General features: G+C 48.1%; 9 protein-coding genes across 9 annotated transcripts; 5 read left to right on the top strand and 4 right to left on the bottom strand.

The window, feature by feature from the left end:
- Positions 1-1,645: 1,645 nt before the first annotated feature.
- K441DRAFT_703950 (glycosyltransferase family 69 protein) lies at positions 1,646-3,334 on the top strand (the record flags this gene model as incomplete). The annotated part of the gene is made up of 3 exons (XM_067653505.1): positions 1,646-1,814; positions 1,914-2,222; positions 2,277-3,334. 3 exons carry the CDS (start codon positions 1,646-1,648, stop codon positions 3,296-3,298), a joined length of 1,500 nt encoding a protein of 499 aa, XP_067507312.1. The 3' UTR covers positions 3,299-3,334.
- A 289-nt stretch (positions 3,335-3,623) lies between these two features.
- Positions 3,624-4,717, top strand: K441DRAFT_685441 (uncharacterized protein; the record flags this gene model as incomplete). Its single annotated transcript, XM_067651884.1, has 2 exons — positions 3,624-3,949; positions 4,036-4,717. The coding sequence occupies 2 exons, from the start codon at positions 3,624-3,626 to the stop codon at positions 4,715-4,717; spliced, it is 1,008 nt and encodes a 335-aa protein (XP_067507311.1).
- A 161-nt stretch (positions 4,718-4,878) lies between these two features.
- K441DRAFT_546438 (putative vesicle transport v-SNARE protein Gos1) lies at positions 4,879-5,670 on the bottom strand (the record flags this gene model as incomplete). The annotated part of the gene is made up of 3 exons (XM_067642864.1): positions 4,879-5,409; positions 5,437-5,553; positions 5,608-5,670. The coding sequence occupies 3 exons, from the start codon at positions 5,668-5,670 to the stop codon at positions 4,879-4,881; spliced, it is 711 nt and encodes a 236-aa protein (XP_067507310.1).
- A 205-nt stretch (positions 5,671-5,875) lies between these two features.
- K441DRAFT_631089 (60S ribosomal protein uL29) lies at positions 5,876-6,702 on the top strand. Its single transcript, XM_067646298.1, has 4 exons — positions 5,876-5,927; positions 5,981-6,123; positions 6,200-6,425; positions 6,484-6,702. Exons 1-4 carry the CDS (start codon positions 5,925-5,927, stop codon positions 6,493-6,495), a joined length of 384 nt encoding a protein of 127 aa, XP_067507309.1. The 5' UTR covers positions 5,876-5,924; the 3' UTR covers positions 6,496-6,702.
- Positions 6,703-6,982: 280 nt separating this feature from the next.
- On the bottom strand, positions 6,983-9,911 carry K441DRAFT_655731 (uncharacterized protein). The gene is made up of 5 exons (XM_067647908.1): positions 7,997-9,911; positions 7,794-7,940; positions 7,631-7,732; positions 7,512-7,577; positions 6,983-7,442 (listed from the first exon to the last, which is right to left on the bottom strand). The coding sequence occupies exons 1-5, from the start codon at positions 9,702-9,704 to the stop codon at positions 7,252-7,254; spliced, it is 2,214 nt and encodes a 737-aa protein (XP_067507308.1). The 5' UTR covers positions 9,705-9,911; the 3' UTR covers positions 6,983-7,251.
- Positions 9,912-13,362: 3,451 nt separating this feature from the next.
- Positions 13,363-14,373, top strand: K441DRAFT_371595 (uncharacterized protein). The gene is made up of 3 exons (XM_067641454.1): positions 13,363-13,484; positions 13,537-13,837; positions 13,941-14,373. Exons 2-3 carry the CDS (start codon positions 13,634-13,636, stop codon positions 14,094-14,096), a joined length of 360 nt encoding a protein of 119 aa, XP_067507307.1. The 5' UTR covers positions 13,363-13,484; positions 13,537-13,633; the 3' UTR covers positions 14,097-14,373.
- Positions 14,374-14,537: 164 nt separating this feature from the next.
- K441DRAFT_675184 (DEAD-domain-containing protein) lies at positions 14,538-18,149 on the bottom strand (the record flags this gene model as incomplete). The annotated part of the gene is made up of 5 exons (XM_067650831.1): positions 14,538-15,436; positions 15,516-16,040; positions 16,096-16,210; positions 16,281-17,356; positions 17,411-18,149. 5 exons carry the CDS (start codon positions 18,147-18,149, stop codon positions 14,538-14,540), a joined length of 3,354 nt encoding a protein of 1,117 aa, XP_067507306.1.
- A 219-nt stretch (positions 18,150-18,368) lies between these two features.
- On the top strand, positions 18,369-21,172 carry K441DRAFT_655729 (putative ribosome biogenesis protein erb1). Its single transcript, XM_067647907.1, has 2 exons — positions 18,369-20,081; positions 20,135-21,172. The coding sequence occupies exons 1-2, from the start codon at positions 18,414-18,416 to the stop codon at positions 20,918-20,920; spliced, it is 2,454 nt and encodes an 817-aa protein (XP_067507305.1). The 5' UTR covers positions 18,369-18,413; the 3' UTR covers positions 20,921-21,172.
- An 865-nt stretch (positions 21,173-22,037) lies between these two features.
- K441DRAFT_371536 (uncharacterized protein) lies at positions 22,038-22,918 on the bottom strand. The gene has a single exon (XM_067641453.1). The coding sequence runs from the start codon at positions 22,693-22,695 to the stop codon at positions 22,177-22,179; it is 519 nt and encodes a 172-aa protein (XP_067507304.1). The 5' UTR covers positions 22,696-22,918; the 3' UTR covers positions 22,038-22,176.
- Between the last annotated feature and the right edge of the window lie 832 nt (positions 22,919-23,750).

Raw genomic sequence — 23,750 nt, 5'->3', positions numbered from 1 at the left:
CCAAAAGTGAATCACCAGTTTAGCCAGCAACTCTAGTGAATTGATCAAGAGTGGTTGCTAATTCGTTGAAAGGCAGCAGTCGTGATTGAGTCATGGAGGCTAACCGTTTCGGTCCTGGACGAACTGCCGAGAGACTAGTAAATGAAACGCTACATTACCGACCTCACCTTCAATCAATATTGCACATTAACGTTACGGCTTCTTTACTACATGTCCCAATCCTACATGGCTTAAAGGTTTTACGAAGGCAAAAATGCCCTTATAAGGCTGTCTAGCGCTATTGAAGATAGCGAAGGTTTACTCAGGGTCTCCGCCTTCAGCTCACGAAGGGTTTCAAAACAAGTCTGCCCACAATCAGTTGTCATGGCTGCACACGCAATGATATATGCCCTTGTTGGACAGGCTTCGTGTTGTTTGTCAAGCGGTGTATCCCTTGGAACGCCGATTTGCGTCCATCTGTTACTGATAAGAACTAGGCAATAATATCAATAGGATTAAGGCTCCGTGATTAGAAGAATGTGAACGGGGTTGAAAGCAGGCAGGCCAGGGCTGTGGAAGAGGTTCTTTTACCTTGCGATTTGGATCAACTCGATATTGGGTCGGTTCAACAAGATCTATATCATCAGAAATACGTTTAGAAGGCATGGCTGATAAAAAATCTATTGCTTGAATCTACATACAATATACGCGTATTTTTGAGCTCGGTGTTCCGCACGGACCACTTCTAGATGGACGCCGGCGTTCCATGGGATAACCCTTGTCCCTGAATCGCATCTGCCTGGAAAACCCCGCCACAATCCTATTCCTGCCCACCATCGAAGGTTGAAAACTTGTAGGATTTTCTCGTTAAAATTAAGGAATGCATTGTGTGCTCAGCCGTTTTCACATCCCTTGTTTCATGTTTCGGAAGGCGTACAACGCTGACACTAGTAACAACAAGTGCTTCTACAACAAAATGTGGCGCGCACTCCACAGCCTGGCGCTAAATGTATCATGTAATTTTTATCCCATCATCTATTCTCTATTCTGAATCTCTATGAGCCCCCTCCAAGAAACTGTCGAGTGGAGGGCTTACCTCTAATTTGTTTTGTATCGGCTGAAATATTCCGTCAAGCACTTCGGCTGATTAACTGGAGTCGAATTACGCAGCAAGGCGGACTTATGAGCTGATCACTTTGCTGCCAAGCAAGGATTTGGAGGATTATGTTCTCTCAACTATAGCATGGCTTATCTTTGTGTCAGGTGCCGCTGCAAAGTAAAGAAGGTATACGTAAGCAAATTAGAACCAAAGTCTGCCATGCCGCGAGTGAGGCACAAGGCGTATGTTTCTATGCCAGGTTGCTCAATCATGCTGAAGGATCATCCTGAGACTGCTGGCACGCCGCTCCCCTAAGGATGGGTAGCCTGAGAGCCCAGTTTCCTGATCTACTAAAGTACTCGTGTGTTATCTCATGGCCTATACGGTAGTGTTTATAAGAAATAGCGCTGGTGAATACTAGATTACACGTCAAGCATTGTTCTAATATTTTGCTGAATCTTGCCATTAAGTTAAACAAGGCCCTTTTCTTTTCTTTCTCCTGTCTTTTAGACCATTTCCTACCAAATTTGTGTATTTGCTCCGATTGTGTTTTCTATCTTCGTCATAATGGCTGCGTACGAAATGACCTATAGATCTTCTGATGTAGAAACCCTCACACCAAACTTTAGAGACCGTCAGGTGCAAACTTTCGGCAAGCCAAGGGCTTCAGCATTACATTATCACTTCGACCTCGGAAATCTGTGGGCGCGATCCTGGAGAGCCTCCGACCGTGGTCGTTCGTTCAGAAGTCGAGGCCGTTCCTTCTCCCCGCTACATAGGAGAAGACACACCAAACTATGCAAAGCGTTCCTGATAATTACAAATGTCTTGTTAGCTTTCGGACTACTGTCCTTGCTTAACGGGTTATTGCAACCGTCGTACATGCACCCGCCCACTCACTACGGTGATCTGGAGAAGGACGTCGTGGAATCCAATCGGAACGGCCGCGGAAATCCGAACAATGAGAAGGTCTTCATTGCGGCGAACATTATCAACGAAGAACTCATTAGAGGGTCATGGGGTGTGAGTTTATTAGAGCTGGTAGGAATATTAGGAAAAGAGAATGTCTTTGTGAGCATATATGAGAACGACAGTGGAGATGGGACACGCGATGCGCTGTTGAAGTTGGAAAAAGAATTGCCATGTGAGTACGAGCACATCAGTTCGTTGGGGGCGAGTTTGACATAGAATGGTCAAGGTAATTCCTCAGTCGTGGCCGGTGACCACATTGCCTTATCCAAATTTCCGCCTGTAGTCCTCCCGTCAGGCCAAATGCGTACGAAACGCCTTACCTACCTCGCTGAAGTTCGCAATCGCGCCATTCTACCTCTCAGCCAAGGCCCAGAAATCGATCAGTGGGTTCAAAAGCATCCCGAATTCAAGCAGGCTACTGGCCATTTCGACCGAATACTCTTCCTCAACGATGTTTACTTCAAACCAATCGAGGCAGTCCAGCTTCTTTTCTCAACCAACATGGGACCTAGTGGTCGGGCGGAGTATAGCGCTGCTTGTGCAATAGATTTTGTTGCCAAGAATTTCTTCTACGATTCTTTCGTCGTCCGTGATATGGAAGGATATGGCATGGGCTTAAATTTCTACCCATGGTTCCAAGCCTCCGGCAATGCGCAGAGTCGAAACGATATACTCTCACAAACAGACGCAGTTCGTGTCCGAAGTTGCTGGGGCGGCATGGCAGCATTCAATGCTTCCATCTTTCAGCCTCATGTAGGCAGCCATAATGTCACCATCCCAGCTCTTCGATTCCGATCGTCACCTGAACCCTTCTGGGAGGCTGCAGAATGTTGTCTCTTGTTTGCGGATGCGGAGGTTCGCCGGAGTATATTGCGAGAGCAAGACGCAGGAGTCTTCGTAAATCCATTCATCCGGGTTGCCTACTCGCAAGCCACTTGGGACTGGCTGCCGTTTTGGCGGCGCTATGAACGCATTTTCCAGTTTGTGCAGTACTTTGTCAGTAAGATAGGATACCCGGAGCATAACCCTCGCCGAACGCACGCGGCTGGCTCACTGGTGCAGGAGAAGGTATGGATTCCAAACGAGCATGCCAAACAGTGGGGGTCATTTGAAATAGTAAACCGCATAGCGGATGCAGGCGGTTTTTGTGGGCAGAGGAGAATGTTTGTCATGAAGGACGACTTGGAGAAGGCAAATTCAAATGGCTGGGAGAAGAATTGGGAGGTTGTTAAAGTTCCATCAGGCTGATTTCATAGGTTTATTAGAATAGATGACAATTATGGGACAATGCGATTATGGAAAATTTATCTACCAAACAATGATTTAATTTGTGCCTAATTGTCGACTGAAATCCTTAGAACAGTCGACGGGGCAATGTTAAATCACAGGAGTGAACATTTGGAATTCTAAGAAAGTTGAAGTGGTAGCTTTAATGTTGCTCTACGTGTTGCTGTGATACCGTGCTTGCGCACTTGAAGGGTTGAATCCGAGAGTCTGCCAAGACCGAAATATGCCCTGCCAAGCATTTCTCCAGGATATCAATCAACGGGAAGCTGTACATATCCACATCACCATGTTCGATCGATCATTCTTCCTTTCATTCCGTTCAATAGCCTTCGGAAGGCCGAAAACATGCACACTTTGTCAATGGCGCGCATCTCGTACATCTGCACGCGTTCACGTGGAGAGTTCTAGACTGTTCTCTTCTCTACAACCATACCGAGCCCGAGCAAGCACCAAAGACGAGGAGGAATTTGTTCCCAGACCTTTAGGACGCCCAATTGGCTTTGCAGACCCTCCTCAACCAGGTGAAAATACGGGTCTCGATAACCGGTCACTCCGACAACGGCGCGATGATTTCGTCAATTGGGATAGACATCTTAAACGGCGGAAAGAATTGTATGTAGCGCCAACAGTTATGCATCAAGATACTGCCAAAGCTAGAATTTGTCCGGAGGCTTGTGCTGACTTATAATTGTGAGCAGAGCCCAAAAAATGGGAAAACCCTACTTCCGCGATTTCACAAACATGAAATACCGTGAAGGCAAATCCTTCCTAGCGAACCCAAAAATATTTAAGGCGAACGTTGCGTTGCATTTTCCCAATCTCCATGGCAAGACTCTAGCTTCTTCTAAAGTCCCTCGAGATACTACGCCGGTGCTGAGGGGCAAGGTTTCTGTTGTTACCGTTTTTTCTAGTGTTTGGGGAGAAGCACAGGTGAATACATTCACAGGGATGGAGCAGAATCCGGAGCTGCAGGAAATTTTGGACAATAATAAGGCGATGGCGCAGAGGGTGGAGATTAATATCGAGGAGAACGCAATTAAGGCATGGATTGTGCGTTTGTTTCAGTACAGGCTGCGGAGACAGAAAACGACAGAGGACTGGGGGAAATATTTTATTGTTCACAGAGGGGTTAGCGAGTCTATTCGGGAGACTATTGGGTTGCTAAATGGACGGGTGGGATATGTGTACCTGTTGGACCAAGATTGCCGAATACGTTGGGCTGCAAGCGGTAATGCGGAAGGAGACGAGAAGCTGAATTTAACAAGAGGGTTGAAAAGGCTTGTGGAAGAAGCAACACGCCGGAAAGAAAAGCAACCAGCCAAGGCACAGAAGGTGGAAGAAGAACTTGAAACTGAAGCCGTTGCGGCCGGAGCTTCCTAACTCATCTGTAAAATATGATGGACGGTACGATAGTTGTACAATATGAAAGACGAAACTCCAAATTCCTAGGAGGTGCCTTATCCCAAAAACTCCTGCACAGTAGAACGAACGCCCACAGGATATCCAGCCAAAGCCCCCTAACGCCATACACAAGCCTCAAGTCACCAGAAGTACAACAACATGAGGAAACAGAATGCTATGAAGCTTCCTAAAATAATTCCATCTCTCCTTTTCTTCGCCCCGATCCTCCCGATCAAGCTATTGATCCCTGGCACTTGGCTCGCAGCCCCAACGATCCTTCTATTGATGCTTGCAAGTGTCTCCCTCTGAAGTCCAAAACTTTCATTAACAGCGTACGCTTGGCTCAACACACTGTCTGCCATGGTATGGCTATTATCAATCCTCCTTCGCTCATCTAGCATATACTCCGCTTCTGCAGCGCCCGGATTAGATGACCTGTAGGCGTCGATATCGGATCGAACGTTGGAGAGTAAATTGGCCTTATTCCGAGCATCCGTAATAGTTGATTTAAGGCGAGAGAGTTCCCGTCTGTGGTCCTGAAGTATCTCGCGGTGGCGAGCAAGGTTGTTCTGTTTGAGAGCAGAGGACGTAAGGGCAGATTCAGAGTCGAGGAGACGGGTTAGCTGGGCTACGAGCGCTTCTCTCTGTTCAACTGATGTTAAGTTGAATTTCTACGCAAGACGATAGTAAGATTACACTACCTTTTCGAGGATGTCTTGAAGTTGTGCTTCAGTTCGCTGCTCTTCTTCGGAAGGCTTCTGGGGTATATTCGTCATCGAGGCATACTGTGAGTACGTATGGAATAGCGATTCCGTCTGCATTCCCTAGTTAGCACCCAGGCCTGAACTCCGAAATAGAGCGGCACGCACCTGTGTCTCTAACGAGCGGGCCTGCTGACGCAGCTGTGCCCACCCGCCGCCTGTAGAAGACATTTCGGCTTTGAAAATAATTTGGGCTTTGTATAAACCAGAAATCACTCCATCTCGTTACGCCGGTGTCGTGAGTGTTGCAGATGGGCGCCAAGAGTAAAACATGTGACAGAGCCATCGGCAAGTCGGCTCTTCCACTAAGCGAAGCCCACAGATTTGGACTTCGATATTTGCGGACGACGACACAAGACTAGACGACGACCGACGACCGACGAGAAACAACACCCAACAATCCGACTTCTCGATAACCGCCCATTATGGTGAGATACCAGTTTTATGAAATGATATTGAATTGGATACTAACCACCTTCAGTCGTCCGGCAAAGTCAAAGCGGCTCAGCTCTGGGGAAAGAACAAGGACGAGTTGAAGAAGCAGCTCGATGAGCTAAAGCAGGAGCTTGTCCAACTCCGCACACAGAAGATCGCTGGTGGTGCCTCCTCAAAACTCACAAAGATGTACGAAACCGCATTCAAATTACACGCTCATGCATAAGACGGAAATTTATGGAAAGCTAATCACCGACCCCAATAGCCATGACGTCCGAAAGGCAATCGCGCGCGTCCTCACAGTCATCAATGCCAACCAGCGCGCTCAGCTCCGCCTCTTCTACAAAAACAAGAAGTACCTCCCGCTTGATCTCCGATCAAAGCAGACCCGCGCCATACGGAGACGGCTAACGAAGCACGAGGCGAGCCTAGTGACGGAGAAGCAGAAAAAAAAGCAGACACACTTCCCTCAGCGGAATTACGCAGTCAAGGTACGAGATACCCTCTATAATTTGAATTCGAGAAAAATTGAGTCTGACAGTTTCGTAGGCGTCGGCATGAGTGGGTTGGATCCGGTCTTCTTTCTTCTCAAGAGCATTGCGTCGCGGGCTATTAGTGCGCTTTTCACGGTTCAACGATGTACCTTACCACCACAAAATCACGGTCGACATCTGAATCTCTACCGACAGACTTGCTTGAGTGTTTGAATTTCTTGGCACAATCGGAACATAGGCTGGCGTCTCCTGTTGAGATATCTCAAGAATTGTTCAAAAGCTCACAGTGATCCTGCTTTGCACTGACTCCCAGACAAATCTCCCTGTTGTGTTGTCACGGCCGTGCATACTTACCTGAGCGCATAAAGAATAGTCCTCGTATGAGTTCACTCGGATGAGAATACCCGTATTGACAGTTTACAAGCCATCGTCATTTAATATTCCGCTAACCCGTACAGTGATTGCAGCAAGCGCTCGAAAAAGCACTATTTAGCTTGACTTAATTTATGTCTAAGAATACCTACTTGAACTCAGAAATTTCTAACACTCGTCTCTCAATTTAGTTGCTCACGGAGGCTGTGGATGCGGTTTCCACGACTGTTTATCGCCTTTAAAAAGCTCTACGTGGATTGTCTGGATACTCAATGAATGCTCGATTACCCAATTATTCCATCTGCTTCTGAAATCTACTATTCATGTACTTTTGGTCGTCTAACATAAGCCATAAGTCATAACAATTCGCTGGACTTTTTCCACCTAACCCATCTAAATGCTACCCAATCACAAAGCTGAACCAGCCTAATATGTAAACCAAGAACCAAGCCTATAAGCTCTCCTCACCTTCAGATCCCCTAGGCGTCTGAGAATTCTTAACGCGACTCTGGCTTTTCCTCGGCAAAGGATCTTTCCTGGCCTCTTCAGCCGCCGCTTTCTTGTAAGCGAGTTGCTCTGGTGAGTCGTCAATGAGAAGTTCAGGACAATGACCTGATTTCTTGAAATGGCGCTTGACATTTTCTAGACGTTTTGTTAGTTTCCTAGAGCAAAACATTTATATGGCTTGTGAGTAGTAAGATGATGACATACCCCAGCGGCAGTCGGGCTTGTACGAACATTCAGGGTGCGGGCATCTGTACGGTCTTGCTTTATGTGCTAGGAGATACATTAGTGCTAGAGCGGAGGAAGAATAGATAAAAAATACTGACTTTTCTCATGCTTAGAGAGATTAGAAGAGTCTGCACATGCAAAGTCACACATTCGGCATTTGAATCGTTTGTCTTTGACATGCTTTGCGTTGGTGTGAGTTTCTATGCGCTAGTCAGCCCTTCGCTCCTTCTGTGTACGATGAAAGGGCAGAGGAAACCATACTTAGCTGCGTTGCAGTGGTGGTGACATAATCGCAAAACTCGCATTCGTAGGGCTTCTTTCCCTCATGCGTGCGCTCATGATTGTCTTTGGCCTGGTTCGTTCCAAATGTCTTATCGCATCCTTCAAACCCACACACGAAAGGCCTGTCTGTACCGACTTGTTAGCTAATGATATCCGAGAGCTAAATTGTATAATCTACTTACACTCAGCATGAGTGAGTAGGTGTCTGCTCAGTTTGGAGCGTTGCTTGAAGTCCTTGTCAGTGCTTTCGCATCCAATCCATCGACAGGTATAAGATCCATTAAGCTGATTGACATGGTCGGTTTTAATGTGGTGATGAAGAGCCTTGGCAGAGTCAAAGTGACGTGAGCAGGGGATGGAATTTCCTGCTTCACTAGAAGCCATGTTCCATTGACAAGTGGGGACTTTGTTGGGCTGTGTCTTTAGGCCTTCATTAGGGGTGGGGATCATTGATTTTATTGCCCTACTGTTGATCTCTTCATCAGCGGACTGGTCAGGTGAGAGAGTGGAGCTCCTGCTTTGTCCTTCACATTGTGCTAATGGCAGCGGAGCACTTGTTGCTCGTGTTGAACCTGGGGTCGATTTCGAGACAGGAGTAGGATATGTTGTGTCTAAATCATCCATACTCGCATTGAAGTTTTTTGACACCGGTAGTGACCACGTATTGAATGCAGGTCTTGGGTTGGAATGCATTTCTGATGTCGTTAACAAATCGACAAAAAACTGTGAGCCTCCGAAGGACCAAGGAGGTGGCCGCCCGACATTCTGTCTGCATGCCGAAAGTCCATCCGTCATAGCGACAGTAGAATCAGATGTGGAAGGTTGGTCGTATGCTGTACTATCTGATGAGGTGCCAACAAAGGAAGATTGGTGTTCGCAATTCTCCTGCCCGTAAGTCTGTGATTGACCAGATGGTTGCTGAGCGTTCAATCTTGCGGCACTTGGGTGGAACTGAGGAACGCCCGGACAAAGGTCGCACTTCTCAATATACCTATGGCAACAAGATTGCGGGTCAATATGGCAGTGATCAAACGGAATTCCTAGGGAACAAGACTGTGGAAGGGATGCTCCAGCAGCCGCGGACGGCTGATCATTGAACTGAGATAGTTCAGCATAGTCATTCGATGATAGGCCTTGGCTGAGCGAATTTGAGTCGCCATATGTGTGCCGGGGATAGCTGGTGAAGTGGCTATATGAGGTCTCGAACGACGGGAAATGCGGAAACGCGGTCTGAGTGCACTGATTCGATAGGGTCGAATATGGGACCTGGTAATCGTATTGAGATTGACGAGTGGGACCCACATGGCAAAATGTAGGCCCTAGCCATGACTGAGCTGGGTGTAAGGTATGGCAAGAGCTCCATGGGTCTTCCAGAGGACAGTTCTCGGCATCACATTGTTGGCAAAAACATTGGTTATCGGGGCAGGACAACTTCGTGCATTGCGGGTCCATACACTGTTCGAAGCATGGAGTTCCATCACAGTTGGGGTCCCAGCAAACATTTTCCGCTGAGCAGTTCTTATCGCCAGAGCAGGGAAGCGTGCACTGCTCGGGACAGTTATTGTCAAAAACACATTCATCGCAAGACGGTAAACAAGCATCTGGGGTAGCGACAGGTGATGAGTGGTCCGCGGCGGAGTTTTTCGAGGCCTGGTGATGGAGTTCGGAAACATTTCGGGCAGAAGCTCTTCTCTTCGACGGACGAGGATCTCCCGGAGAGTAGCAGGAGGATTGGGTTGCGCAAGTGCCACAAAAGAGATTACGAGGGTCAATGTGCTCGGCCGGGTGTTCTCCGTCGAAACCTAATCCCGACGTATGGGCGCGGTTGGTAACGTTGCCTGTAGCTCCACGCTTCGAGCCGGTAAGGGATGTGGGCACTGGAGTGAACATATCTAGTTTGGATAGCCGGTGGGAGATAATCTGATGGGTTCTTCTGAATATGGAGCAATGTTATCAGTTGCAAATGTTACGATAGGAAGTTCGGGAACGGTGAACGAGGCGAATAAGAGCGTCGATACCAGACGACCATCACGGTGCTCAGATCTTCAAGGTTCACGAGCACCCCTCAATCCATATCAGCTTTTCCTGCCACCTGCTATGCTGCTACAAATGGTTCTCTCCAGTGATATCCACGAGTCCCCGAGGCAAAAGAACGCGCTTCGATGGAAATGGCTTGTTGAGGCGTGAAAGACGATGGCGGGGTCGTTTGGTGAGAACAAGCCATTATTTTACCTCAGCGAGCTCAGACGCTTACCTCAGCAAGCTCAGACCGTAGAATCAATTAGCGGACTTACGTATATCCGCAAGCGGATATCGCTAACCTTTTTTGTCAAAAAGTTGATTCTATGGTCTGAGAGACTTTCGCGAGGTTTATTAAGCGATGCGACTTATTTTGTATGTAGAGCAGTCACCTTCTTTAACGAAATTAATCTACACCCCCACAACAGCTATCATCTCAGAAATACCGTCAAATTGATCCGCAGAAGCAGCTCTATAATCGATCAGTATATCTACTCCGTACGCCTCCACGATATCTAGTAGAAAGCGCCGCCGAATGGGCGATTCGCCTACTTAGGGTCTGCACGAAGCTCCGCACAAAGCTCTGCGTACGGAGGCTCTGCACGAAGCTCTGCACGAAGCTCTGCACGAAGCTCTGCGTACAGAGGCTCTGCATACGGAGGCTCTGCACGAAGCTCTGCACGAAGCTCTGCGACGGAGGCTCTGCATACGGAGGCTCTGCACGAAGCTCTGCACGAAGCTCTGCACGAAGCTCTGCACGAAGCTCTGCACGAAGCTCTGTGACGGAGGCTCTGCACGAAGCTCTGCACGAAGCTCTGCACGAAGCTCCGCACGAAGCTCTGCGACGGAGGCTCTGCATACGGAGGCTCTGCACGAAGCTCTGCACGAAGCTCTGCACGAAGCTCTGCACGAAGCTCTGCACGAAGCTCTGCACGAGGCTCTGCACGAAGCTCTGCACAAAGCTCTGCGTACGGAGGCTCTGCATGAAGCTCTGCACGAAGCTCTGCGTACGGAGGCTCTGCGCGAGGCTCTGCACAAAAACTCTGCGTACGGAGGCTCTGCATGAAGCTCTGCACGAAGCTCTGCGTACGGAGGCTCTGCACGAAGCTTTACACGAAGCTTTACACGAAGCTCTGCACAAAGCTTTTGTATAGAGCCTCCGTAGTAGAGCCGTCGTGCAGAGCCTCCGTACGCAGAGCTTCGTATAGAGCTTCATACAGAGCCTCCGTCGCAGAGCCTCGTGCAGAGCCTCATGCAGAGTCTCCGTATGCAGAGCCTCCGTCGCAGAGCTTCGTGCAGAGCTTCGTGCAGAGCTTCGTGCAGAGCTTCGTGCAGAGCTTCGTGCAGAGCTTCGTGCAGAGCCTCCGTACGCAGAGCTTCGTGCAGAGCTTCATGCAGAGCCTCCGTATGCAGAGCCTCCGTATGCAGAGCCTCCGTACGCAAAGTTTCGTGCAGAGCTTCGTGCAGAGCTTCGTGCAGAGCCTCCGTACGCAGAGCTTCGTGCAGGCCTCCCGTACGCAGAGCTTCGTGCAGAGCTTTTATACACGGAGCCTCTGTACGGCCTACCCAAACAATAACTGCCTAAGGTTCTTTAGGGTAGCTATTATAGTTTTATATAGGTTTTTATATATATTAGCTAGCGTTTAATAAGTTATATATGGTCACGGAATTGCTAATAACGCTTTTTTTTTTTAAACGAAATTGATCACAAGACCTGAAAATACCTAAGTAATAAAAATAAAATATATATATTTCTAAAAGCCTAGGTTTTCTGTTATATAATCGATCAACTTTGGGAAATTAATATAAAATATTGGTGTTTGAGTTATTCTAATTTCTGCAACCTCCGCAATGCGGATATTAATTGAAGATTTACTAAGAACCTTTGCGGAACACGCTCCAGACGTGATTCTGGTTGGGTTTTTCGCACAAACGTAGTTAGTCAGCTTGCGGACCGATTGAAAATCCGCACAACAGAATCACGTCTGAGCTTGCTGATGGTAACTCAGACGCGATTTTTTTAGCTAGCATTCGGGAATAACCTTACGCCGTCTTCCGAATGCAAAATCACGTCTGAGAGGGTTTGGGCGAGTTTTGTTAAAAGCATAAGCAAATCCGTAAAACGGAGATTGCGGATATCTAATTTATTTTTTTTTACACAACGTGTTATTATTAAACCCCGTAGTCACTTTTTTTTTTTTTAAGACTTTAGGCTTCTAAATGGTATGAAATTTTATTATACGGCTATTGCTCAGTCTCTGACATTAATTTTGTTTAAAGTTAAAAACGCGTTGTTAAAAGCCCTAAGCACATTATTGTATCTTATTAATAGTCTGCTAATATAGATAATTATACAGATACGTAGATATCTACTACTTAAAGCTATTGCACACCTAGTAGGTGCTATACTTAGGTCCTTCCTTAAAAATATCATCCTTGCCCGGAATGCCTCCACTACTGCTAGGGGGCAGAGCCCGTGCAGAGCCTTAGTAGAGCTTCGTGCAGAGCTTAATGCAGGCTTCGTGCAGAGCTTCGTGCAGAGTCTTATCAGAGCCTCGTGCAGAGCCGTTAGCAGAGCCCGTGCAGAGCCTTAGCAGAGCTTCGTGCAGAGCTTCGTGCAGAGCTTCGTGCAGAGCTTCGTGCAGAGCTTCGTGCGAGCTTCGTGCAGAGCTTCGTGCAGAGCTTCGTGCAGAGCTTCGTGCAGAGCTTCGTGCAGAGCTTCGTGCAGAGCTTCGTGCAGAGCTACGTGCAGAGCTACGTGCAGAGCTACGTGCAGAGCTACGTGCAGAGCTACGTGCAGGCGCGTAGCTGTGCAGACGCGCAGACATTCGTACGGGCGATCAATTGCAGACGTTTGTAGAGACGATTGTGTGGGCAATTGATCGATTGATTGTATGGGCGTTTATACGGGCGTTTGTACGGGCGATTATAGAACCTTCCTAGTATATTAGTGCTGCGTGTTAGTAGAGCTTTAGAGCTCTATATAGGTAAAGAAAAGAGACTATATATACATAAGGTAGGTAGCGAAACGCTAATAACGATGCTGACGATAGAGCTGACGACTACGATTTGTAATTGCCACTGTCGACAACGCCACTCAGTCAGTATTTGGTAATGGGAATCGACAATAGGGCTTTAAGTAGAGCTTCGAGCAGAGCTTCGAGCAGAGCTTCGTGCAGAGCTTTGGTAGAGCTCCGTGCAGGGCTCCGTGCAGAGCTCCGTGCAGGTCTCCCCTTGAGCTTCGTTCCGCAGAGCTCTCGCAAAGCTCCACAGCTCTACGCAGAGGGCTAGCGGCGTGGCGTAAGCGTTCAGCGTTAGTGTTTACTGAGCGGCTCAGTAGTAGAATTGGGGCCTCTACGGCGACGAATTCCTCTTAACGTCGCGCGCGTATAAGGAGCTAAAGATCTCATAACTTATAGAGTAGGCATTTCTCTATAATTTGGTGTAATTTTTATGTCGACAGGTATTGTGGGAGGGTAGATCAATTTCGTCAAAGTTGANGAGGTCTTCTCATATAAACGATGTTTAGGTTTTCTACAAATCTCGCCAAAGTCCCTCAGACTAAGAAAACGATTACCGTCCTAAATCAGCTTAGCGGACGGTGCGGATATTCCTATATCCGCAATCGATTTCTTGGTCTGAGCTTCTGAGGTAAGCCATTATTCTTTTCGACAGCACCTGACTAATCACAGTTTAGCGGCAGTAAGCCTCTCCGCTAGACTGTGCCGCACCACCAAACGACATTGCTTACGCCGCAGGGCTAAAGGCCCCTCCGTATCTTTCATCTGTCACCAACCCAAATGGGGAACCTCTGCGGGAAACAGTCAAAGGATCCCTTTGCTGGGCAAGGCCGTACTCTGGGCTCTGCGCAGCCGCCTCCCCAAAGAACCACTGCTCCCGTCCCGACACGACCAACGCCACAGAGAGAGAGCCAAGGTCGAACAGTCGGCGGAACGGAACGCTCATCAGACGACCCACGAGCAGCGGCAGCTCGCGCAGCAGAGGTGCGTAGACCCACATATCCATCTCCACCTCCCATGGTTACAAGAGCGTGGTTCTGATTTTGAGACTTATAATGGACATATGTTGATGTAAGTGAACGAACAGGTCAGGGCCAAGAAGAGTTCCGGAACAGGCCAGTTAGCAAAGAATCTGGAGAATCAGAAGAAGCAAACGAGAGAAGACATTCGGAAAAAGGAAAGCGCGGAAAATCGACTTGTAAGGGAAGCAGATGCTGCTGCACAAGCAAGGAACTATAATTAAGGTTTGCTAGCTTGATGGGCATTATATGGGACGTTTTATATTTGTATAAGCTACTTTTGTGTAAGAACTTCATCGTTGGGAACTAGTCTAGCATGTGAATTACACTCGTACTTTGATGAACTTTAGACGCTCAGAAAGTGAGCCTGTGATATTTAGAAGCGCTATGGTTTACTTTAGTAGTAACAGTATTTGTTGATACGTTTAACGCTCTGAAATTCTGAGGCTATTTGGACAGATATTTTGGACGGTTATACCTCAATCCGACATTTTATTTGGTAAAATAATGAATGATACGTTGAATCTTCCAATAATATTTGTGGCAGTTCTACTTTCACAAAATGAAGTCAATGATGTATCCCATCTGATGCTCCTTGAACTAAATGCAGGACATCCCTTAGTTAATGCAATACATCCGCCAATCCCTAACAGTCCATAAGCTGCCTAAACCACACTATACCGCCCACTAGCGGGTAGTCTGGCGTCACTGTCCGCAGCAGCCATTGTCCCTTCCCTTAACAGCCTCTTCAATTCACTCATTGCCGTATGAACCACGTTTTCTGTATCACCTTCCACAAGGATGTAAAGTGGTGGTGCATCTGTCCCTTCTGGCCTCTTTCCAGGGGGATAATAATTCCCTTTCGTTGTGATCGAGGTTCCTGTAGCATCCAAAATCTTTGCCACGTTAGTGCGATTCGTGACGGCCCAACGAGCCTTTTGCGGGAAATCATTGATCTCCAAAGTGGCATGGAAAGCACCAGCATCCGGTCCTTTGTTATCGATCGGTTGGCCTGGATGAATCATGTTCTTCTTAGTCAAGCGACCATCAATTGCCGCAGCAGCTTGTCGGACCTTATCGAGAGGGTTGTTGGAACTTCCTGAATCCGTAGTGGCCCTCTCGGTCCTGTGTACAATTATTTTCCCGTCCAAATCTGGTAGACCTGCCGGCATTGTAGAGCTGGCGGCAGGAGCAGGAGTTGGAGTAATAGCACTGGAGACCTTAATATCATCATCCTGCTCTTTCTCCTTCTCAATTTCGTCATCTTGATCGTCGCCGGTCTTGTAGGCACGCTTTTCACGTAACCTTGCACTTTCCCGCTCCATATCCAGTTTCTCGAGGCCTTTCCCTCCAAATCCAGAACCGCTCATCTTTTCTTTGCCCGCTTTAACCTTTTCCATGAAAGCATCAACCATTTTCTGCAAATCCTCAGGAACAGGCTGTCCGCTTTGCCGCAGAGCTTTCGCGATGTGAACGGAGAATCGTTCTTGTGATGGTTCCACGAAAGTGACTCCAGTTCCAGTATTACCGGCTCGACCGGTTCGGCCGACGCGGTGAACATAATCTGTTGTCTCATTAGCTTCGTTCCGCGGTAGGCAGTTTTCTAGGTGTATAGGGTTGTGGGCGGGTTTGGTTTTACATACCTTCTAAGTGCGTCGGGCAGTCGTAGTTGATCACAAGTTTTAATTGTTTTACATCTAGACCCCGAGCTGCAACCGAAGTTGCTACGAGAACGGGAACAACTCCTGCGCGGAAGTCACTGATGGCTTCTTCGCGATCAACTTGGTCCTTGCCACCGTGGATAGATTGACACGGGTAACCCTTCTTCATTATAGAATCCAATAGCATTTCAGCCGTTTCCTGTCTTTCGACAAAAATGAGGGCTCTAGCATCGTTGTCCCCCTCAAATAGTTCGCCGAGTTGAAGAAGTACGCCGTGAAGTTTTTGCTCTGGCGGAATGACCTTTACAATTTGCGTGATTTCTGGAGCAACCACACTCTTCCCGCCAACTATGATTTCCACTGGCCTCGTGAGTACCTTCCTCGCAAGGGCTTCCATGTTCCTCGGAAATGTGGCCGAAAAAAGGACAGTTTGGCGTTGCGGTCGAATGTTCGCAAGAACCTTCATGACCTGGGGTTCAAAACCCATATCAAACATCCTGTCCGCCTCTGAAACCAATCAGCAATGTGTATTATATATATGGATGAACAGGTTTCAGCTTACCATCTAGAACTACATATGTTACGCGCCTTAGATTTAAAACTCGCCCTTGGTTGGCTGCGAGAAGATCAATTAGGCGCCCGGGAGTCGAGACAACGATATGAGCACCTCGTTTAATCTATACTTGTCAGTATGACTTGATCAAGCTATCTTAAGAGAAAAGGGAGTCAGTTGAAAGAAGTATTTACCTCAGCGATTTGGTCCTTTATAGGGGCCCCGCCATAACACACGCATGCTTTTAGTGAAAGTGCTTTGAGAAAGGGCTTGCATTCGCTGTGGATTTGAGTGGCTAGTTCTCTGGTTGGTGCCATAATGAGCCCTATAGGGCCATCCGAGGATTCTAGTGGTCGCTGGTCCTTTATATGACGGAAGAGAGGCAACAGGAATGCCGCTGTCTTCCCCGAGCCAGTCTTTGCCACACCAATGCAGTCTCTTCCAGAACTTACGCAAGGAATTGCTTGACTTTGGATAGATGTAGGCTTTTCGTATCCCAACTTCCGAAGGACTTCTAAAGATTGCATAGAAAGACCCATTTGCGCCCATGATTGAACCGGTTTGGGTACATCAACGCCGCGGACTTTAATGCCGTCTAACTCAAGTCTTAGGTCTGCGACTTCTTCTTCGGTCATCTCTTGCAATTCAATAGGTTCAGTGTAAAAGCACTTGCGGAATGGTTCATATTCGATCTTCGAGTGATCAATCGTTGGGATGTCTTTTTTCTTCTTTTTGCTTGCCATAGCCAGAATATCATCAGGGTTGGTCTCTACATTATCAATATTGAGGTCGTCATTGTCGGAAAACATAGCTACAGCCTGCTCCTTAGCGGGGTTGGCGTCTGGTTCAGGGTCTTTGAGGCCTGACATGAAAGCGTCAAGAGGATCGATGTCTTCGCGTTCGTCATTTGTACTATTTGACGCGTCATCTTGGGGGCCATTTGATGCTTCTGCCATTTGAATGTCTCCATTATTTTGGGCTTCATCACGGCGCTTTGCGGCCGCAGCTCGGGCGGCCGCAGCACTCTCTTCGTCGCTGCCAACATCTTCCATGTCGATGTCTTCATCATCACCTTCAGCATAGCCATTTTGCTCGTCTTGAGGGAGAGGATCTGGCAATTTCTCTAGTGTCCTTCGTTTGGTAACTTCTTCGTCGTCTAGTAAAAGGGTTCTCTTGCTTGACAACTTCTCTACGGCAAGCTTTGCTTTACTTTTGAGACCAAATGAACTCACATTTCCGCTCACTTTAAGTGGCTGCGTAGCAATGGAATCTAGAGATACGATAAGTAACAGTTTTATAGTGACACGGAAGGGGTAAGTTATACCAGAGACAGGATGCTTCTTCTCTTCGATCTTTATACCAATAGCCAAAGGTGGCATTCCGGAACCCTTTGCCACTGATAGATCATTAACTTTAGAACGAGAGCTTGACCTTTGTACCGCTCGTTCCGCAATAGCCTTAGGATCAAATTTTCCTGCAAAAGGTGCTGGAGAAGCATCACCAGGGGAGGCATTTGACGGTGGCGTCTCAGCTTCCTTTTTCTCTCCATTACCTGCTCCTTGTTGTTTCTGGGCGGCAAGTTTGGCCTTCCATGCCGCTACCTTGGCAGCTCTTTCCTGTTTCTTCTTCTCTTCCTCGGACTGCTTGTTTGGAGTTAAAGGCGGCGACTTGTCTTTGTTTCGCTCACGACTATCGCCGCGCTTCGACTTACGATCCGAATCGACAGATTGATCACGACGCCGTCGAAGTCTATCGCGCGAGTCATCGCGCCTGCCGCGGTAGTCTCGCTCACGGCTATCATCCCGCGCATCACGGCGATGTCGAGCCCGGTCGCGTGAATCGTCTCGTCGGTCACGGTAGTCCCTATCTCGGCTACGGTGTCTTCGATCTCTCACCGGGGATCGTTCTCTCGATCGTCTTCGATCCCGAGATCGGTCTCTGCGGGCAGGGCGATATGAATCTTCGTCTCGTCGGTCGTATCGCCGGTCTCTTCGGCTGTCACGATCGTGATATCGGGTCTGCTTGATGAGGGCATCAGCCTGTGTGTCGCCTCGATGAGCCATCTCTCGTTGACCCAAATGCTAAGTGAGTGTTACTTGTTAGGTGAGTAATGGACAGGAGAGCCGAGGCCTTAGAGCTAGTTAGACGTTGGGATGAAGATGAACGTTAACCGTTAGTGAACGCGATTGCAGATTACTAGATTTTCGCTTAGATTAGATCCGCGATAAGACAACTAAAAGCTTAATCGAAAAAATGTTGCGGGAGTCGCTATGCAGAGCAGCGCCGAAATTGCCTTTAAAGCTGCAGACGCCTTTCTACTCAACAAAATGGTTCAACCGTCACGGAAGCGTAAGGCAGCCACACGCGATGTACCTATTCTAGCCGACAGCGTATCTGAGGACGAACTTGAAGGCGGACTACTTGAAGGGATTCTGTCGCATAGTGAAGATGAATCTGCAGTGAGCAGCGACGAGGAAGTCGACTTTGGAAGTCAAGATGGTGCCGACAGTGGTGATGAGAGTGAGCTAGATGAGGATGAGGAGGGCGATGAAGACGAAGAGCTGGAGAGCGATGAGGTTCCTTCAGAGGGTGAAGAAGACAACATAAGACAACAGATGCGCAACCTTAACACCAGCGATGATTCTTTAGGAAGGAAGCAATCTGAAAGTCATCAAAATGGAATCACTCATGTCAATGGCCACCAGGAGGAGCTTGCCGATCAAAGTCCGCGAATTGAAGATCATTCTGAAGGCAAAGAGACGTTCGACGAGGAGAACCTGAAGCCCAATTATACCGTGACAATAGACGCCAATGGCAACACACGATATATCTACAAAGAAATTGATCCAGTATATGAATCTGATGATTCCGATGCACCAGCAACCACAAACACGATCGGCAACATCCCGCTCTCCTTCTACGATTCGTACCCTCACATTGGATATGATATCAATGGCAAGAAAATAATGCGGCCTGCAAGGGGTGAAGCTCTTGATACTCTCCTGGATAGCATTGACATGCCGAAGGGTTGGACTGGGCTAACGGATCCGGCCACGGGGAAGCCTCTGGAGTTGAGCCAAGAGGAGTTAGAAGTCCTCAAAAAACTTACGAGAAATGAGGTACCCGAGGATGGCTATGATCCCTATCCAGACATGGTACACTATTTCACGGGGAAAACAGAGATTATGCCCCTAAGTGCAGCACCTGAACCAAAGCGCCGGTTCGTTCCCTCAAAGCATGAAGCTAAGAGAGTGATGAAAATTGTGAAAGCTATAAGAGAAGGTCGTATAAAACCATATCAACCACCTTCCGAACAAGAGGGAGAGAACCTAGATGTCAAAAACTATGATATATGGGCCGATGAAGTTCCGCGACCTGATCATCCTATGAATATTCCAGCTCCCAAGCTACCCCCCCCCGGGTACGACGAGAGCTATCATCCACCGCCGGAATATCTTCCGGATAAAGATGAAAAAGCGGGCTGGCAAGAAGCGGATGAAGAAGATCGGGAAAAAGAATACCTTCCAACCGATCACGACGCTCTACGAAAAGTCCCTGGCTATGACAGATTTGTCAAAGAAAAATTTGAGAGATGTTTAGATCTCTACCTAGCGCCTCGTGTGCGAAGAAACAAACTCAACATAGATCCCGAGTCGCTATTGCCAAAACTTCCGAGCCCAGATGAGTTGAGGCCATTTCCTACAACATGTGCTGTTATTTTCAGAGGACATGAAGGTCGAGTGCGTAGTGTGTGTATAGATCCACGAGGAACTTTCCTAGCTAGTGGAGGTGATGATGGATGTGTACGAGTATGGGAAATTCTGACAGGACGGCAGCTATGGTCTGTCAAACTTGTAGATGATGAAGCCGTCGATGCTGTTAGATGGCGACCTGGGAAGGATACCGCAATATTGGCTGCAGCCGCGGGAGAAAGTGTTTATTTCATGGTACCGTTTTCTGTCATTTCACCCGAATTGGAACGAAACAGTCGGGACGCATGGTACCGTTTTCTGTCATTTCACCCGAATTGGAACGAAACAGTCGGGACGCTCTTGATGCTGGCTGGGGCTATGCTGCATCGAAACCGTCAACGACAGCGAATGGCGTGAGCACAAAAGAGCCACCGGCCAAATGGAGTCGGCCTGGCGCTCGGCTTGAAGACAAGGGGGTGCTGGTAAAGGTAACGGTTCGGTCAACTGTCAAGGTAATCAACTGGCATCGCCGCGGAGAATACTTTGCTACTGTGTCACCACGGGGTCAAAGTAGCTCCGTTGCAATCCACACATTGTCGAAGCATCTCACTCAATTGCCATTTCGTCGTCTGAAGGGGCTTGCACAGTCTGCTCAGTTTCATCCTTCGAAGCCGATTTTCTTCGTTGCCACGAAGAACTCGATTCGAAGCTACGACCTGGCCAGGCAAGAGCTCCTCAAGATCCTTCAGCCAGGCGCTAAATGGATATCTTCGTTTGATGTCCACCCTGGAGGCGACAATCTCATTGTGGGTACGTATGATAAGCGTTTGCTGTGGCACGACTTAGATCTCTCAACCAAGCCATATAAAACCTTGCGATATCATAAGGAAGCGATCCGAGCAGTGCGTTTCCACCAAGGAGGACTGCCACTTTTCGCAGATGCGAGCGATGATGGAAGTTTACAAATTTTCCATGGGAAAGTTGTTGGAGATTTGATGGAAAACGCCACTATTGTGCCGTTAAAGGTACTCAGAGGCCACCAAGTCAAAAGTCGGCTTGGTGTAATGGACGTTGACTGGCACCCGCGAGAGCCGTGGTGCGTGAGCGCGGGAGCCGATGGCACATGCAGACTCTGGAATTAGCTTCTGAAAATGCTACGGAACTTATCATACCCCCATTGTTTTGCTTAACTATCTGTGGATTTCTGTGAAAGTCTGGAACGCCGAGGACGTTAACGGCGCAAGCATTGATCACGGTGCAAACCCACTCGTTCTCATTCGAGCTCCAGCCCAAACTTTGGTGGGAACCTTACTGGGGCTGGTGCCATACCTTAATCTACTCTGCGAATCAGCTTGCAAAAGTCGACCACGGACTGAAATTTAAACTTGAGCTTCCCATTATTGAAATCTATGTATTAGCAAGTGACACTGCAATCCCGTGAAGGATCTCATCGCGTAGCCCCAGAGCTCAATAAACTAGTTCCTCCTATGTTCAAGTGTGAGAAGTATTTCTTTCCCGTGCGACCTCATACGTTCGTCGAAATATGACTTACTTAGCCGCGTAACGAAAAAACGCAAATCCTCACGATTAAGCAACCGCCAAAAAGCATCCCTCAAATCATAAATCCCTATTCAGTCAGATCCACGTCTATCTCGCGGACATTTAAGTCACCAAAATTAGCCGAAGCGTTAGACGGCTCATATCGCGGAAGCGTATATTCTGCCATACCACTGACTAGGCTGACGGAAAAGATATATATGATGCTCTATGAGGAAAAATCCAAGTGGCTCGGTGGCCCGAGAAGATATCTACAAGATGGCCCGCGCGTTGTCACGTGCACCTATCACGTGCACCAAAGGACTGCCCAAGTACCCCCCTACCAACATATTCTTTGCCGAAAACCTCTTTTCCGATCGCCTGGAGCTTGCCTTCATGCATTGCCAGACATCCGCTTATGGCGGAATCTTGGCTTGTCGATTGCCGCAATGATGTCGTTCGGATTTACCTTGGTCATTTGCTCATTCTGCGAAAATAGCGCGCTAGAAAATAAAGCTTTTACGACGTTTTCAGTGGCAACGAGCGCATTTCCCGTAAACTCCGCACTACTCTTTGCCCGATAGTGGGTAGTTTGAAGAGCTGTGCGGAGAGATGCTTCTAACCCTGAGATTCGAGCAACTAGCGACTTCTCCCGAAGAGTAATCGGCGCAGATTGAATGGCGAGTACATGGGGAAAATGACTCTCCAGCGTTGGCGTCGTATCTCCTGTCTTGTGCGCTTGCTCTCTTAGTGATAAGGGCTTCGGAGGTTGCGCGGGCGCATTCCCGGAAGGATTTGACGCTAGTTTTCTTGGCGGGCGTTGGGGTCTGGGATCATCTTCGTGCAGAAGTCGTCAATTCCACTATCCAACGCGGCTGCTCCCGATTTCCTCTTTGTGCTTGGTTCCACCGGCCTCTGCGGTAAGTTCCTTCGGCGTTTTTCCTGACGATTCGATCCAGAATTTCTTGTCTTTCACAAGATATTTTACATCACTGCTGTACCAAAATGCCGCACCTTGACGAGCCATCGCATCTCTTTCCGACACAACCAAATATGTATTGAAAAGCTTCACCACATGTCCATTTTCGTCGGTCTCGTCCTTTCCTCTCGGAACGTTAGTTGCCTGGACTAATCCGTCGCTCGCAAAAGTTGTAGGCCAGTTCTTATGGGCAAAATCTTTAGTCAATACCCCGGTGTGGAGAGCCTCCGTGATCCTCCTCGTGTTGAAGTTGTCGAGGTGGACGCGAATCGGCGGAAGAGTCTCGGGATCCGAGGTGTCAATAGGAGATTCTCCGAGCTCAGTGCACAGCTTCCAGCTTTGATATTCATACTGGTTTATCGGCTGCGTCTTCTTCGCCGGTGTGAGCGTCCCCCGGACCATCGCCACTAGCCCAAATCTTATGTGCCCAAAACACTTGGCCTGCTTTTGTCTTTGGAAATGCCTTTAGCTCCTGCCGCAGCGCTAGCGCTGGGGTGGCTGACAAGCGGTGAATTAACAGTTGTGAATCTTTTTGGCCTTTCTACCGTCGAAATCGAGCTCTCCGGCGCTTTTCCTGCTGCAGCCGCTTGAGAATCTACCAAGCTGCTTGCTTCCCTTGCTATTTGAACAGCTTAGCTTATGCTGACTTGCAAAATTGCCTTTGGTTGCATTCGTGCATTCGCCGGAGTGGGTGTTCTCGAGTATATATCTAAATCAGAATATCGGGCCCCGTCAGCATCCGGGGCATCGACGGAGGATTCTAAGTCTGAGCGGTCCAACTTCTAACGAAGCGTTAGAATGTGCCGGCGAGTAGATGTCTGGGTCAATTTCGCCGTTTTGTGTCAATACTAGCACCTCATCGGTTTTTTTTTGAGTCTGATCTTGTAGGCTTCCGCTCGCTTGACCGCTCGTCTGTCTGCCGCACCTTTGCGTTCGATATCCGAATCGCTATCAGAGTCGGTCTCAGAGTCAGACGATTCGCTCTCAAGCTCAACTTTGGCAATCTTTGGTGCCTTTCGACGCAAAATCTGCCGTTCCCGCCTGGCTGCTGTGATTTCGAGATCCTGCTTCACCGCATTCACCATTAGTCTTTCAACACAGGTGCTCTTAACGAATCTATTGTCTCCCGCGTAAAGATTCGGATCCTATTCATGAAGCTTCAGCACTCTATTTGCAATCCGTCGTTTTTCCCTATCGTCAAAAAAATGGGTTCCGTGCCATGGTTGCTTCTCAATAACGTATTTGGCTATGTCTCTATCATTCCAATATATAATTCCGCTGATCTCGTGCATAGGGGAGATTGGCTATCGTTCCAGCGGAAACGAGCTCCTATAGGAATGCTAGATAAGCTCTTAACATATGCTTCCGTTTGTAGCACGTAGGAAGAGTGATGGACAATAGGTGAAGTGCATTTCTATGGAATTCCTAATTGGGCAATGGCTTAACCGCGGAGCCAC

The sequence above is a fragment of the Cenococcum geophilum genome (assembly GCF_001692895.1).
Source record: "Cenococcum geophilum 1.58 unplaced genomic scaffold K441scaffold_9, whole genome shotgun sequence".
NCBI classification, from domain to species: domain Eukaryota; kingdom Fungi; phylum Ascomycota; class Dothideomycetes; order Gloniales; family Gloniaceae; genus Cenococcum; species Cenococcum geophilum.
Note: the sequence above shows the minus strand (reverse complement) of the source record. Positions and strands in the feature narration are given on the sequence as shown.